Source organism: Nanorana parkeri, unplaced genomic scaffold (genome assembly GCF_000935625.1).
Source record: "Nanorana parkeri isolate BGI_ZX_2015 unplaced genomic scaffold, ASM93562v1 scaffold930, whole genome shotgun sequence".
Classification (NCBI taxonomy): Eukaryota; Metazoa; Chordata; class Amphibia; order Anura; family Dicroglossidae; genus Nanorana; species Nanorana parkeri.
Window position 1 is genome coordinate 658,021 of NW_017307198.1, and position 16,527 is coordinate 674,547.

Here is a 16,527-nt window from a genome sequence, read left to right on the forward strand (position 1 = left end):
GGGGGGGGGGGTTGAGGGGGAAAAGAAGAGTGTAAAATGAATGCCCAGAGCTGCCGATGCATTACACGGCCCACTGACAATCACCGCAAATGATACATACTACACCATTTAGGAGATCCCAAATGATTATTGGTGTTTACCATAATCCAAAATCATCTATCATCCAGAAAATATGTAAGCGAGAGATTAGAATTAAGGCCCCTGGGTTGTACACAATCCAATGTGTAAATCCAAAAGGCTTCCCTTCGAAGAAGTTGTTTTGCCCTGTCGCCTCCCCTGGGATGCATGTGTACCTGCTCAATTACCATGCCTCTGAGTTAATGGATTTGATGTTTCATTTTGGCAAAGTGAATTTGTTCAAATCTAAATCGTCACCTTTTTGCAGTTTATCAATCGTTACACGTATGTCGCTTCTATGCTTCTGGAAGCGACGTTTGAAAGGTCCGATGGTTTTACCAATGTACATCAATTAGCAAGGGCACTTGAGCAGGTATACACAAAACTCTGTGTCACAGGTGTAATAGCCATGGACACTGTATTTTTGCCAGTGTAGGGGTGTGAGAAATGCTCACCACAGATAATCGAATTACAGATGTTGCAGTGGAAACACCTGTAGCATCCTAACTTATTAGACAGTGGAGCCTGCTTCTTAACATATTTGGACCGAGTGTCAGCTTGAATTAGGAGGTTTCGCAGTGTGCTACTTTGTTTATGTACATGTAGCATTCGGTTGCTGACAAATTGAGTAATGTTTTTATCAGCTTGTAGAATATTAAGGTTAGACAGGGTGGCCCTATGAATAGCTTTGTTAGCCGGAGTGAATGTATGAACAAATGGAAGCATGTCCTCGGTGGGATTTGTATTACGACCTCCAACAAATATTTTGGTGGCTTTTGCTAGGGCAGTATCAACTATAGCGATAGCATAACCCCTTTGTATGAATCCATCCGACATCTCATGCAATTGTTGTGTCAGGATCAGAGCAGATTCTCATCACCCTCAGGAACTGTGAAGATTATTTTTGAGATGCGGGGGGTGGGCACTGTCATAGCGTAAGAGTGTATTCCTATCTGTGGGTTTAGAAAAAAACGATGTACTGATCTTATTTTTGTCAATACAAACAAGAACATCAAGGAACGAAATTTCAAGTGCAGAGATAGTGGGGTTGAAAACAATCCCAGGGAATAGACCATTCAAAAAACCTACGAAAACATCAAATTCAAGGTCACTCCCAAACCATATAAGGAAAATGTTGTCAATATACCTCATCCAATCAATCACATGCTCACAAAACTGCGTAGATTTGAATACAAATATCTCTTCCAGATAGCTAATAAAGAGATTGGCAAATGAGGGTGCCGCTGAGCTCCCCATGGCAGTGCCCTGTATTTGTTTATACGCTTTGTTTTCAAAAGTGAACATGTTATTAGACAGCACAAAATCAAGGCAATTAACAATAAAGGCAGTGGGAATGTCATGTTGGCCTTCCTTACATAGGAAGTGTTTGAAGGCTGTGATCCCAGCACTGTTGGGAATACATGTATACAGGGATGAGATATCCATGGTGACAAGTCTATGGCCTTCACAAATCTTTAGTGTTGCAAGCCTCTGCAGGAAGTCTCCCGTATCTTTGATGAAAGCATGGAGTTTACGAACTAAAGGCTGCAAAATGAAGTCAACGAATTGGGCCAGGGGCTGGGTGATAGACCACGTTCCAGAGACTATTGGCCGGAATGTGAGCGTATGGGTACCCTTGTGTAACTTAGGCAGTCCATATAGCACTGGTACTTGTGCATGCTCATTGAGTACTGGGTGACAATGTGTCAATAAACTAACTTTTGCTGAATTACTTTTGGTGTGCTGGGGACATTTACTTGATATTCTTAGAGAGGTGGGCCCTGCCTGTGGATACCATCAGCTCAGTAGGTTGTCATACTATCTGTATAGACTAGTCTCAGGAAGGTATGTGCAAATACATAAATTGGTGGTTGAGACAGAACATTACTAAAGTCAAACTAGAGCATGGATAGACTGCTACAGTATACTAGCTCTGTGGACTCGAATGACCGAGTAGATGTATGCATGCATAGTGAAAGTGATCCCTATATAATACACGAATAATCAATGCACACGGTGCAGTCCTAGTCTGCCTTGGGGTTAAACATGCAAATATTGTTACTTGTTCTTTCTATTCTAATAAGATGAGTTAAGGAATTGCCATGCTAACATTTTACTTGAGATAAGAATAAAATACTAATGTGACCAACACAAAGCAATCAATTGAGCAGGTAAAAAAACATGTACTCAGACCAAAAAGGTGCAAGCATGCATCAATGGAATCCTATTCAGAAGGAGCAGGGTATAAATTTGTGTCAGCTTGCTTGCCATGGCCGCAGCAAGCATATCTGCGCTTGTGCATTGTGATACCTATAACACAGCCTAATAAGATTTGGTTATCTATGCAGGATTTTGTGCACTGTATGCACAAAATGTTTAATAATCAGGCCATCTGTCTCAAGCTTCAACAACTAAACAATCGTTTTTTTAACAGGAATGTTCATGTACCTATTTAGATTGGTACACTAGTTGAGCAAAGCTACAGTATCCAGGAACATCAAATTATAGCTATCAGTTCTATGTGAGTTCTAACATGCTTAACCACTTCCCGGCCGGCCGTTGTAAAAAAACAGCCGGCCACGAGCTCTCTAGATCTGAGCGGGCGTCTTTAGACTAAATGAGCGGGAAATGCCCATTATTTGAAAACAGGCAGCGATGCCCGTTAATATACAAGCGATCTGCCGGCTATAGAGGCGGTGGATCGCTTGTATGAGGTCCGGTGATGTGCGCCTCCCCGGCTCCCCCCTCCCGCTGTCAAGCTGGTCCCGGGCTCCGCTGTGCCCGGTGCGAGCCCGGGACCAGCATACTGCCTCTGTCACAGGGGATCAGAGGGAGGTCGGTACACGAAAAAAATTTTTAGGGACAAATAGAGCTTTCTTTTGGTGGTATTTAATCACCACTGGGGTTTTTATTTTTTACTATATTAAGGAAAAATTACCGAAATTTAAAAAAAACAAAACTGTTGGCCCTATATTAAATGATAAAACATTTATTATTATCCAATTGTTTGGTAAAATATAAAAGACGGGGTCACGTCGGGTAAAAAGACACCAAACATGTCAAGCCTTAAAATTGCGTGCGCGCGTGAAACCTCAAAAAAGGATAATACCCAAAATTGTCCATAGGCGAGGCTTTAAAAGCTTTTACTGCTCATCAGTTTAGTGTTATCAAGAGCAGTGGTGTATTTTGGTTTTGTGTTGCCCTAGGCAAGACTAAACTCAGACACCCCCCATCTAAATTTGCACCACCCCTTCCTGTTTAAGACATTTTGCATAACCTGTTAGTTCTGGGTACAGTGCGCATGCTGTATCCAGCTTCTGACAGGTTGTGCTATTAGCAATGCAGAATACCACCAGCTATAGAGGACTACAAATCCCAGCAATACATTGCAGAGCAATGCAGAATAATATGAAGCTACATACTCTGTGATGCATTGGGGTGGTGGCCTGATGTCTCCAGGGTCTCAGATTGGCTGTGCAGGGTGTCAGATGGGCTGAGTGGGGTCTTAGGTGGCTGTGCAGTGTCTCAGGTCAGGTGTGCGGTCTCTCTGGGGGGCTGTACAGGGTCTCATCAGAGATGTGTGGGGGTCTCAGGTCAGCTGTGCAGGCTCTAAGGTGCGCTGTGCGGGCTCTAAGGTGGGCTGTGTGCGCTCTAAGGTGGGATCTATGTGCTCTAAGGTGGGCTGTGCAGGCTCTAAGGTGGCCTGTCTGGGCTCTATGGTGGGCTGTGTGCTCTCTAAGGTGGGCTCTATGTGCTCTAAGGTGGGCTGTGCAGACTCTAAGGTGGCCTGTGTGGGCTCTATGGTGGGCTGTGCGCGCTCTAAGGTGGGCTCTATGTGCTCTAAGGTGGGCTCTGTGGGCTCTAAGGTAGGCTGTGTGGGCTCTAAGGTGGTCTGTGCAGGCTCTCGGGTGGGCTGTGTGGGCTGTAAGGTGGGCTGTGTGGGCTCTGCGGTGGGCTGCTCAAGCTCTGCGGTGGGCTGTGTGGGGTATTAGCAGGGCTGTGCGGCTTCTCACCCGGGGTCCAACAGCAGGTGGCAGGGAGAAGATGTGTGGCCGCTCCATACGCAGTGCCACAAGGTCCCCCAAAGGCTCACGGAAGTCACTTGTGTTTAAAAATTTTAAGCGCTGTTATCGGTACTTAATATGGGGGCATTTTTACAAATATGAGTAATTCCGGTAATGGCAGGTGGTGGGTTGGGGGCAGCGTTTTTTGACACCCCCTAAAAAGTGCCGCCCAAGGCCGCCTTGTTTGCCTTGCGGCAGATACGCCCCTGGTCATGAGAGAAATATATGACAAAACCTCCTGAAATATTCTAGTTAATTGACTGTGCTAACGTCATTACTTTTAAGTCACTCACCTAGAACAAGAAAAAGCTAATAAGGGCAGAGAAAATTGTAATTCCCTTCAAAATGTGTTCCCAATCAGGTTAAGTAGAGAAGCCAAACTATTACCATGGTAGCAAGTCATTTTTTTCTTGACAGGTTTACTTACATTTCTGTTGGAGTTGAATAAATATTTTTTATTCAGATGCAGACATGTTCGCTGGAATACTTGAGTATCTGCCCTGGGAACCAAGACACCTTGCTTGGTTCCCAGGGTGTCTATTGCATTAACAATAGATCAAATTGTTATTGCAGGTTATTGCATTGGATCTATTGCATTAACAATAGATCAAAAAACTAATAGCAAACGTGTTTAAAGCAAATGGTGGATATAAAAGTACACAGAGTAAGTGTACTGTGTATATCTCAGGACTGAATAGACAGAAACACAGGAGCTGTGTATATGTCAGGACTGAATAGACAGAAAAACAAATCCTTTGGCAGCTAATGAGGCAGTCTGAGGTGGTTGCCTCAGGTGGCATCTCTCTGGGTCACGTGGGGGTGGTGACAGGTGTGCCTGTCCATGCTGCCCCTTTTCCAGCCAAAGCATTCCAGGTTGCTAAGAGGGCTTGGCTCATGGGAACCGGTGATGTCAGTGAGCTGGGTGGGAGGCCGGAGAGAGGTAACGCTGCCCCCTATCTGGCCATGGCATCCCAGGTTGATAATAGCTCTTAGCAATCTGTGACACCCTGGCCAACATCCCGCCAAGCTCCTGGCAAACAGTGACGTCAGTGAGCTGGGCAGGACCCAGAGAGACATAACCACCTAAACCAAACCCCCACATAGCCACCCAGCAGTGCCAAGACAACCCCCCTCCACTGGACCATGCACTACCAGCACCCCTTTAAAAGAGCTGTCATATATGTAGACTAAAGACAGAAGACTTCCCACTTTTATAGCCAGTCAGTTGATTTCTTTCACCATATACTGCCCAACATTCAAAATATGATAGGGTCCTATCACTATGAGGCCACAGGCAAGTGAGATACAAAACAAAGACAACACAGTAATGATGGCTTTCACAGTTTTTAGCAGCATAACCTGTGATGATTCCAGTGTAACTCTGATGGCTGATTATGATAAGTGGTGATGCTTTAGAATATTGAAAAAAAAACACTTACAAGCACATTATCAGTGTAGAGTTATAATGACATAGAAAACACATTTGTACATCCTGACGTTTAAAAAAAAAATGCTCTTTCGTACAATAGATTGCCTTTTATATAATACTTTTTACATTATTTCCACATTGTAAAAATTATTTAGTAACTATTCTTCTTACAGATCCTAGTCAAATGTGTCACTTTGTTATGCATCACATCCTGACACGTTATGGAACATTATAGAACATTATTACTTAGAATACAACAGCAAGGACAAGAGTTTTATTGACAAAAAGAAAAGGTCACACTATACATGAAACAGAAGCTTCTATTATTTTAGTGGATAGGGCACCCCTGCTAGCTGTTTTCAGCTATTTTCTTTAGTATAAAAATCCACTGGAGAATAAATAGATGTTAGAAACTGAATTGGCTTTAACTGCTATTAAGCAAAAATCCACTGGGAGTTGGCTTCCTATAGAAGAACAATTCAGCTAGTTTGTGATGCTACAATATATGGAGTATTAGGGGAAGAATGAACCCCAGATTTGTTTAAACCTATAAGTCAATAATAAATTAAAATGCATATACAGTACATTGTAAAGCCTGCACCTTTAGGCAATATTCAATTTGTGAACATACAATTATATCTACAGCAACTTCCCTTTATTTTTACATTGTCCTAATGGCACCCCTCTTTCTTAAAAATTACCATGTTAAGATTGCTTATTGCCAAGGGTAAGTGTAAAGGTGGAAGATAAGAAGGAACACGTTTCATGCACAGCAGTCAATCAGATTGCAGATGTCATTTTTCTTCTTATGCAGGCAGAAAAAGGAATCATATTGATTAGTATTGAAAACATCAGCCAATCCTAATTCGGATTAAGATTGGCCAATCCTAATTCGGATCCTCCTGTTTAGCAGAGATCATATAACAAATTGCTAGTGTCTTTTCCAGGGGTGTCCCTACACTATTTGCCACCCAAGGTGGGGGGGTGCTAACGGTGGATGCTCATTACAGGGAGGGAGTTTAAGCTGGAGGTGGTTGCTCATTTCTGGGGGAAGTGTAGGGGTTTGCTGGTGGTGGATGCTCCTTTCTTGGGGGGGCTGGGGGTGCTGGCGGTGGATGACAAGCTCACTTCCCTGACATCACTGGTTGGCAGGAGCTGGGTGGGATGCCAGTCACTAGAGTGTCCTGCTCAGCTCCTGGCATCCAGATGACATCAGTGAGCTGGGCAGGATGCTGTCCTAGCAAGACTGTTACTGCAGTTTTAAACCCCAACACTTAAAGGGTCACTAAAGTAATCAAACAAAGATGTCCTATTTGCTTCAGCATGACATTTGAATATCTTTCACCCTGCATCTTTAAATTTCTATGTCCATTTTATCCCCATGAATACCTTTGAATAGATTAACCACATTCATGCACATTTCCTGTATGTCTTTGCCCACATTTCATTCTTCCTTCAAGCAAAACCAGAACTTGAATCCTATTTTTCATCTGATTTTTAATTATTTGCTACTTTTAATTGAAGCAAGGATGAGAGAGCAGAGCTGGTGTCAGGTGTTACGTAAGTATTGCAAAAAGTTAATTAAACTTTATTAGATCTGGCCCTCCTCCTCCTGTAAAAAATTGGTATCTAATTGTACTTGACAAATGTACCTGCAAACAAAAAGGTATATTATATACTTACCTAAGTAAGTATGTAAGAAAGAAAATACATGTTCAAAGTTACCTCAGAAGTTAGCTTAGTTTCAGTTTCTAGCCAAATCTATATATTCAGTAAAAGGTTGCTACTTAAAAATATATTACGTTCAATGCCAACTACTAATTGTGTATACTGAATCTGCATTATGATGCAGATTTGAAAGATCAAGATCTCCTGCACCCACTTTTCACCCTCTGTCTATGGGCCTCTATTGAACTTGAGGGTTGAAAGGGGTCCCCTATAGGCTCATTGGCTATGTGTTTTGTTTGATTTGGTTGTTTCCCCATATAAATGTGTTTCTGAAGAAAGTGAACAGAATTTCAAAAGACACGCAAGGTGAAAACTTGCATTTCCCTTTTTCATGGTTTTGCTGATATTTTACGCTGCATAATAAGCTAATGTCAACACTTCTCTCTTTCTTTACTCAGGAAAATTGCAGATTTCTGAATATCTTATCAGGACAAGAAAAATCACAGACATTTTTGTCTCTGCAGGTCGGAAGTTTAAAGAGCTTCAAAATGACATAAGTGTTTAAAAAGCTATAAAAGGCCTCTATTATATAGAGTGTTTTTGTGTTTCCATTTAGATTAGGGTGAGATGAGAATACGTTTTTGGGATACCTAATACTTATATTATATAAAAGGCCTCTATGTCTCAATGTGTTTCATGACAAAGAAGCTAGATCCAACCTCAAAATACACCTGTTATGTTGCCCTAAATCAACCCCTCACCAGCTGCATATATGCAGTTTTTGCAATTATCCTGCATCCAAATATGGACAATCCTATAGTTATTTCTAAGTGGTTAGGCTGTTTAGAAAAGTACTTTTTGGTTACTCCACTAAGGCAAAACGTATTCCTGTTTTATATTTGTTTTTACTTAAAAAAAATTATGTTTTCTTTTCACTACAGGTTTAATCACATGAACAATATGAATTTCCCTCATTCATCTTGTATTAATTCTGGAGTATTTGGCTTCTATGAGGATCTAAGAGGTATCTATTGACAAGCAGAAATAACTTTATCTGTGGTGGAGATAAAACAATTCATGGGAAAATGTAACAATTAATGAGATATAAGGGCTTATGACAGCTAAATAACCATCCATGTGAATTTAACCCTATGCATTAGTTACTGTATGTGTGCAGTATACAATCTAGTATACAGGAATTTATACAGTATAATAAAAGATAGAAAAATCCAACTTCATGCAAAGCTTTTTTTTTTTACATTTTTGGTTACAAAATAGGATGGTTAAAGTCATTATCAATGTGTCCCTATTTAGCAGATTTCTTCTCACTTCCTGTCTATTTAGCAGGTATTGTGGAAAATTCTCCTCACATTCTCTATTTAATGGGTGCCCAACCTTGCTTCCCTTCTCCACAGGGACACAGTCAGTAATAAAAACACCTATTTTCCTCCCTCAGGATTGTGTTGCTGTCTGTGTCCTCCTACTCCCTGTGACAAGTGTCAGCACCGAAAGAGAAGAGAAAACCCTTCGGGTCTGCTCCTCTATTGGGAGGTAAGAAATATGTGCTTGAAAATGTCAACAAAGCTTCTAGGTGTATCTCCTACATCCTGCTCCTCATCTGCCTCCACTCCCCCACTGCAAAGACCGGCAAAACATTGTTACGTTGTATTTACTCAATGACACTTGCAGGCAGCTTGCCATAAATAACTTTGCATTATTTTGTACCAGAAACATAATTTTTTGGTGTAATTTTAAAAGGACAAATTACAGAATTAAATGTGTACTTTTTATCTACAGTAACATTATTTTTAAAGCTAACACTGGTCAAAATAAAAAAAAAAACACATTTTACAATGTTGTATGTCTTGTTGTCTTTATATTTCATAGACAATACAAAATTGTTTACAAGACAACATCGCAAAAGAAAGCTTTATTTGTCCCCAAAGAGAAACTACTATTACTTTATTATCTTACATTTTGACATTTTTGTGCTGAATAAACAGGGCCATAGTGGAAGAGCAAAAATTATTCTGGTACATAAGCTGTATACAGGTCAAAAATAAAACCCCACTCTATCCAAAGTTAAGAAATGGAAAAATGCTATGGCTGGAGTTGAGCTCTGAAACAACCCTGGACTAAGCCCAGAATGTGAATTATAGAAGGGCTGTCTGGTGGCAATCGATATCTAAGGTTGCCTTCATATCGTGGCTGTAGTTTGGTGGCTGAGGCAGGAGAGCAGCATCAAAATGGAAGTGGCCAAGGAAGCTTAAAAATTCTTACTATTAACTTTTAAAGAAAAGTCAGAATTTGCATGCCATGTCGTAAGGTCTCAGCAAGGAAAAATCCTTTGGTAAGGAGAGTGAGTGCAGTGCAACTCTCATGCAAAGAACATTAGCAAGCCTTCAAATGTTTGACAAATTGAAAAGGTCATTTAAAGTATATGTATGTATTTGTATATATATATATATATACATACAGTACATATTCTGTTCTGGTTACCAAAGATAAAAACTGTCATAATGCTTTAGTCTTAATGTATGATAAAAAAAAGGCTCATTATTCAAAGGAAAAACTACAATTTGGCCCACAGCAATCAGTCAGATTCTAGCAGTCTCTTTCTAACATCTGCTACAACGTTAGCGATAGCTGATTCAGTGGAAAAATAGAATGTAAATCTGCTGAGCAATGATAATAAAGATTATAGTTATCAAAAAGATACCCTTAAGGACCAGGGATACAGTCTAACACCCATAGTGATATTTTTTTGTTTTTTACTATGTCAGTTATCATGTTACTATCTTCCATACTTTATTTAATATGTAAGTGAATTTAGACAATTCTTCTTTAATTCTTCATTAATTCCTCATAGAACTTTCTTCTGGAAATATATCTGAATGTGGCTGTCCCCTATGTACCATTTTACTCTTTGAAGGATACAAACAATATATTTTGTGTGACAATACGAGATTAAAATCAAAGCATACTGGATAGTGCAAAACATCACTTTAATAAGATTAAACAGAAAGAATGTGTTTCACTTACAAAACCATTGGTATAGCTAGTGTATTACAGTATCCAATGTGTCTATGGAGCTATCCTTTATCACAAGTGCTTAAACTTTAAACAGCCAGCAATAAGGGGAGCTAATGGCAACCATTCCACAGGCTTACTGTCATTGACTGTCATTGACCATGCCCTGTCTGTGGACACAGCATTATATGCTGGAGGAGGAAAAGAACTGCAAACCCCAGATACTGCTTTTGTCTAGTGAACCCTAGAAATCATTCAAATTTCTAGTTAGTTTAATCAAATAAGTTAATTGCTGATTTCTGATAAAATGCTCAGGGTTACTTTGTTACTTTGCACATCATCATATTGGCTATCACAGCTTGATTGCATTACCAAGCATCTGATTGTGTGTAAATTCCCTTTTATTTACAAGTTATTTGTATGTGTAGAAAACTGGATTTTTTATGCTAACTACAAAACTCAGCTTGTTGCTGAGATCTTTGGAAGACACAGTAATATGAAGTATATGTCCTATCTACAAGAGGATTGTCAGTCAGAAGGAGCATATACTGTATATACCATAGTGTTGTGTTTGCCACTAAACAAACAAAAGAAAATGGATCTTTTGGTACCCACTTGAAGTTCTCTTGATTTAGGGACACAGTATATTAATACTGCATTGTGCTGTGTCTTCTAAGGAACAATAGGTTAATCTATGCATTATCTTACTGTTTGGTATGACAGCTGAGAGTCATGTAAAATATCTTACCGTTGTCATTGCCTTGCCTGATCTCTTCTGCTGTTCGGTCTATAAGCACGTATAGCGACCATACTACACATGTAATGGCAATTATGTGAAATGTTACAGAACAGACTATTTTCCGCCGCTCACTTTTTGTCATCTGTAGCTTTTCCCACTGAAATGAAAATAAAGGAGAAATGACAGTTACCATGATTTGCAATGTCAAGAGGTAACAAGCCATATCTGGATGAACAGAACATGTTATCTTCTAACTATTATTGTATTATGACATGTGAAACTTGCCACAATGATTGCGCTGGAAAGTTTCAGTATTAATAATTTTCATTAAAAAAATAAGCCTATATATTGTTTCCAAATGTGTGAAATTTGGTAGGCTAGGTGATGCCTTATAAAATGTATCTTAGTCCAGGTTTTAATTTTGCTTTGAGGAGAAACTTCATATTCAAAGGGGAGAAGTGACAGGCCACGAGTAAGTGAGCTGCATTCATTTTGAGTGGTACTTAAGTTGTGCTAGTAGCATAACATTATACTACAGGACTTTTGAACCTGCATACTAAAATTTTGTATGCTACCTTTTCTGGAACAGAACATCCCCTTTGCTATGTATTTATTTTTCCTATTCTGTTATTAATATTGACAGCAAACCACATGTATCCTTGCCAAAGAGGAAACCAACCTACAGGGTCAGTGTTCTTTACTGGATTCCTAAAAACATACACATGTTTACAGTTAAAGTACAGCTATCACTGTTTTTAATTTTTATATATTTAATATGCATAATAATATGCTTGTTTAGGAAGGGTGCAGTGTATTGTGTTTACTCATATTCATGCATAACAACATCAGTCAATTACAAAACAAGCAGTCTTGCTCAATGAACAGTCTTGAAATAATTTTACATATTAGCAACATGCCAAGTTGATGCACCTCATAAGTAAAACATACTAGCATAATACTATTGATATAGAATGATAGATATAAAATGTTTAATTATGCAGAGATGGAAACAATCAACATACATACAGTTAGCCTATAAATTCATCACCTTCAATGCATTTGTGCCATCGTTTTACCCATGCTCAAATCTAGATTGGATAAAATCTAGAAAACCCTCTGTGTTTCACTGCTTCAGAGCTATTATAAGTTTCTGCAGGTCCTCATAGCTACGAATATAATCATTGGTCCAAATCCTTCATTGGTCCAAGACGGTGCCAATTATGGACTATAGAGTGAAAATGGGACCACTGACCAGCCTATTTTGGCAGTCACCTGACTGGCAACATAAGAGGTGTGTGGGCGTGCATTATCATGGTCCAGTTGTATGGCCTGGAGATCTTTTTGTGTTTTTTTCTTTCTGATGGCTTCCTTCAGCTTTCAATGTGTACAAATGTAGGTTTCACCTTTGACTGTTGTGCCTTTATCCATAAGTCCACGAGAATGATGCCTTGGTTATCCCAGAACATGGTTGTCATGTCTTTTTGTGCAGATCTAGCAGATTTGAATTTCTTTGGATGAGGAGAGCTTAAATTGTACCATTCAATGCCTTGTCAATCTGCCTGGTTTTCAGTTTACATATTCTTCAGGCATGTATGGATCTCAACAGCTGAACAACCCTACTTCAGCAGAAATTCAATTATTGCTCTTTGTTTCAACTACGGATGTTGAAATACCAGTGCCGATAGTTGGCATTTTCAAGAACTACCAAGGTTGCAGCGGTTGCAGAGGTTGCAGCTGGGACTTAGCTCTGGCGCTCAACTACTGTCCTGAAATCATTAGTCTGTAGTGTTTTAGAAAAACTGTCACATGACACTAAATAAAAATGTACCAGTACTTGTACTGGAAAAAATGGTATCGGTGCATCACTTATGTATATATTTATTTAAAAAACCATACATTAAAACAGAGATGCACAAATCCCAGGAGCTCCGTATGCTCCTTAAAAATGACAGCTGCCTCCTAACTTTTGATTTTTTCTCTAGTCTAGTCTTGGAGCTGGAAAAGTATCTGTACATGTACTTGTACTTGTACCAAGTATGTTACTTGGTATCTGAACATCCCTAGTTTCAACCTCTTTTCGAAGGTTCACTTGGTACAATAAAAAAAAAAACAGAAGCTAACAATAATTGAGTTAGACCATATGTAAATAGTTAATTATTAGTACTGTGCTCTCAATCCCAAAATAAGACCAAACTAAACATACAAGTGCTTATACTCCTCAAAAACCTCCTTAAATGTCAAAATCAAATCCACTTCAATTGTATCTGTACATATGCATATCCATAAACAATTTTAAACCAGTGCTCTAAAGTATTTGTATTTGACAAAGTGAATTTATGCACAAAAAAGTCAGATGATCACACTATATTTCCAATGTATTTGTGATAACATCCACTTTGATTCCAAGATTATGTCTGTCCTCAATGAAAAAAGTTCCTTTATAGTACAACATACTTTTTTCTCACAGTGCTCTCTCCACCATATAACAATCACCATCGACCAGTGCTCTCCCCTCCCTTAATTGGAATTTTGCTCACCTTGGAAATTGTCAAGGAACCAGAGGAGCCACCTCACCTCAGGGTTGCCAGGTATGGTGCAGGGCGCAGGGTCTCCTTCAGCTTGGCCGAACTCCTGTTGGCAGGGTTGCGGGTGCGCATGCGTGGCAGACAGACTGCACGATGTGTGCGCGTGCCCATCATTGTCTTCAGGTGTGGGTCATGCTGGGGGAGGTTCCCAGCACACACCTTCCCGTTTCCTCCCCTTCTATTGATTCCTAGAGAGGGAAGCTTCCTGGTTGTCTCGGCAGCCAGAGGCGGTCCTGATCTCCACTGGTTTTAAATCCCAGCCAGAGCCCTGGCTCGTTGCTGAGTTATTCTGCCTATATAGTGCAGTTACTAAGCATCTTGCTCTTGATTTCTCTGCAGCTCCCTGACTCCTCATCTGGACTTCTGGCTACCGAATCCTTGGCCTGTCTTCTCGTTTTGAACCTAAGCTGCCTGCCTCGACCCGGACCGTACACCGACTATGTATTTGGACTTACCTCTCTTGTACCTTTTTGCGGATCTCCTTCAGGTCTGTTTACTGCCAGTGGGTTCCACTCCCCGTCTTGGGCCAGTGACACTCCTGACAGAAATAGAACTTAAGGTGCCCATACACCTATCGATTATCGTTTGGAAATCATCCACGTAATTGGCCAGTTGATGGGAAGTGAATGTTCACAAATACTGTACAACTAGCCGAATTTCCTTGATCAAGCAGGCTGGAAAACTTTTTTTGAACCAAACAAAAATCATACCTGTTTGTTTACTTTTAAAAGGATCCACAATAAACTCCTCTCACTCCTTCATTGATATGTTTCATGTAGGAACAGCTCAAAAAAAATATTGCATAGTGATGCCCATTTTTTAAAATAACTGTTTTATCAAAACAGATTAAAAACACATGCCTTACTTAGTGCACTCAACATACAGTATGTGCACAATGGCAGCACTTGGTGAACTCTCTAATACATGGTGCACCTAGTCCTACTCAGATCTTTCGTCCTCGAACCTCCCTAGTTTGGTGACATGATGATGTCACCAAATTACACCTTATGGCATTGTACCAAATTTACCTCCAACATAATTTTTTATGATTCTTTGTCCGTGTAACAGTCCAGTCTGTCCAGTAACAAGAAGTAGAGAAGATGGACAAACTGTTCCTTGTTACTTATTTTTCTCTTCCAAAATCTAACGGTGATGGATACATGCTTTACCGTGTGTCTTCCAAGTTGTAGTGGCAGGAGGCTGACAAGAACATACACCAACATTTGTTGAAATAGAGAGGGAATTTGGAGGAGGTGTAATAACTGTACCTTTATGTGATGGATCTCAACTGCAGAACGCACAGGTATTTGGTCTAGTCATGCGTTCACTCAGAGAATCAGATGGGATGGCTTAGTTCCTGCTCAATGTCCAGTCACAAATATGATTTGTTATGCTTCTTACATATAAAACACAACAGTCTCCAGAGAAATAATTCCTTTTGGCAATCAAGCAGTCCTGTATTACGCCATACTGGTAAGAAAATCACACAAGGGTCATTCATGGAGCAGATTAGAAGATCTATGTCCTGTATTACTTCATACAGATAGTGTATACGTCTCTTCATTTAGGCTCACACACAGGGAGTAGATAAAAGAACTCAGAAAGTCTATGACCTGTATTACTTCATACAGTTATATAATAAATATGGCGGTAATTGCGGTTAGGAGAATCTTCAAAGGAGGCATGGAGCTTGTTGAGGGTAAGTAATCCTCCGCAGGATTTGTGGATCAAACTGTGTCCGAGGGAAGTGCAAACAGGGAACAGCAGCAGTATTGCATATGCAGTGTGCACGCACACTGCATATGCAAGAGAAGAGCAGCCGATGCAGTGTCAGGGAGCCAGCGTCTACACATTACACGGTGTTTGAATTTCCCGGCTTAAGGAGGAAGAGAGCGGGTGACGTGCCATGACATGATTGGTTAGGGCGGGACTCCACACTGATGTCAGGGGAGACTAGGTGAATATATTACAGGAGGAGAGCAACTCTGATAAAATGCCTAACCCAGTAGAGAGCAACAGTAATCTTGACCTCCTGAATACATGTCTATCAATTCATGCCTATGGGTTGCTTTACAGCATGTATGACTGTTTACCTGTCTGCCAACAACAAATTAGTCTTATAACTTCTGTGGTGTGAGTGCTGATATCAATCGCTCTGTAAACGCTAAACACAAGAAATAAAATATAAACAAATACATGAATCTAAATCGATCTACTACAGTTCAAATATGTATGGGAATGTGTGATATAAAGTAAAATTGTACTGTGGGTCATACTTATAAGGAATGGAAACTCTGCTTCTATAAATAAGAACTGTGTGAAACCTCACAGTTCTGGTTTCACACAGCTCCTAGAATAGCCTGCTGCTGCTAGTACAGGGCACCTTTCTTTCCATTAAAGTTCCTATTCATAAACACTGAAAATGATGAGGAGCACACTGAGCAGGCACAACTGAAGACATAAATGGGCCTGAGGCAAGGATATATTTAGCGGGTCAATGTGTCCATTTTTAATCTCATAGGTCAAATTTATCCTGGAAGAAGAGAAGATCAAATTATCCAGGATAGTAGCCCAGGTTAAAATACATTTTTTTTCTGGTTTTACAAATTATTATTTTTAGACACTGAAAAGGAGAGTACACAGCTCAGCTAAGAAAAATGTTTCAGAGTACTCCCTAAGCTCTGACAAAAGCACAAGAGCATTACAATTATTTCATTGCTGATAAAGGTAAAAATAGAAGCAGTTTAATCCTCTTACGTAAGGTGACAGGGTGATGGGGTGTAAACTCATACAATATCATTTTTTTACACTGTAACCCTCAAATTATTGTCAGCAATTTACATAGAAGAGTTTATTTATAATAGGCAGTATACTGTATATATATATATATATATA

At 39.9% G+C, this 16,527-nt stretch overlaps 1 protein-coding gene across 1 annotated transcript in view; it reads right to left on the bottom strand.

Annotated features, from left to right (window-relative positions):
- MARCH1 (membrane associated ring-CH-type finger 1) overlaps positions 1 to 16,527 on the bottom strand; it is a gene marked incomplete at its 5' end in the record, with an annotated part of 87,022 nt that overhangs the window by 51,874 nt on the left and 18,621 nt on the right. Inside the window, one exon of the mRNA XM_018566269.1 lies at positions 11,057 to 11,204. Within this exon, the coding sequence (XP_018421771.1) occupies positions 11,057 to 11,204 (148 nt within the window). The remainder of the gene's footprint in view (positions 1 to 11,056; positions 11,205 to 16,527) is intronic.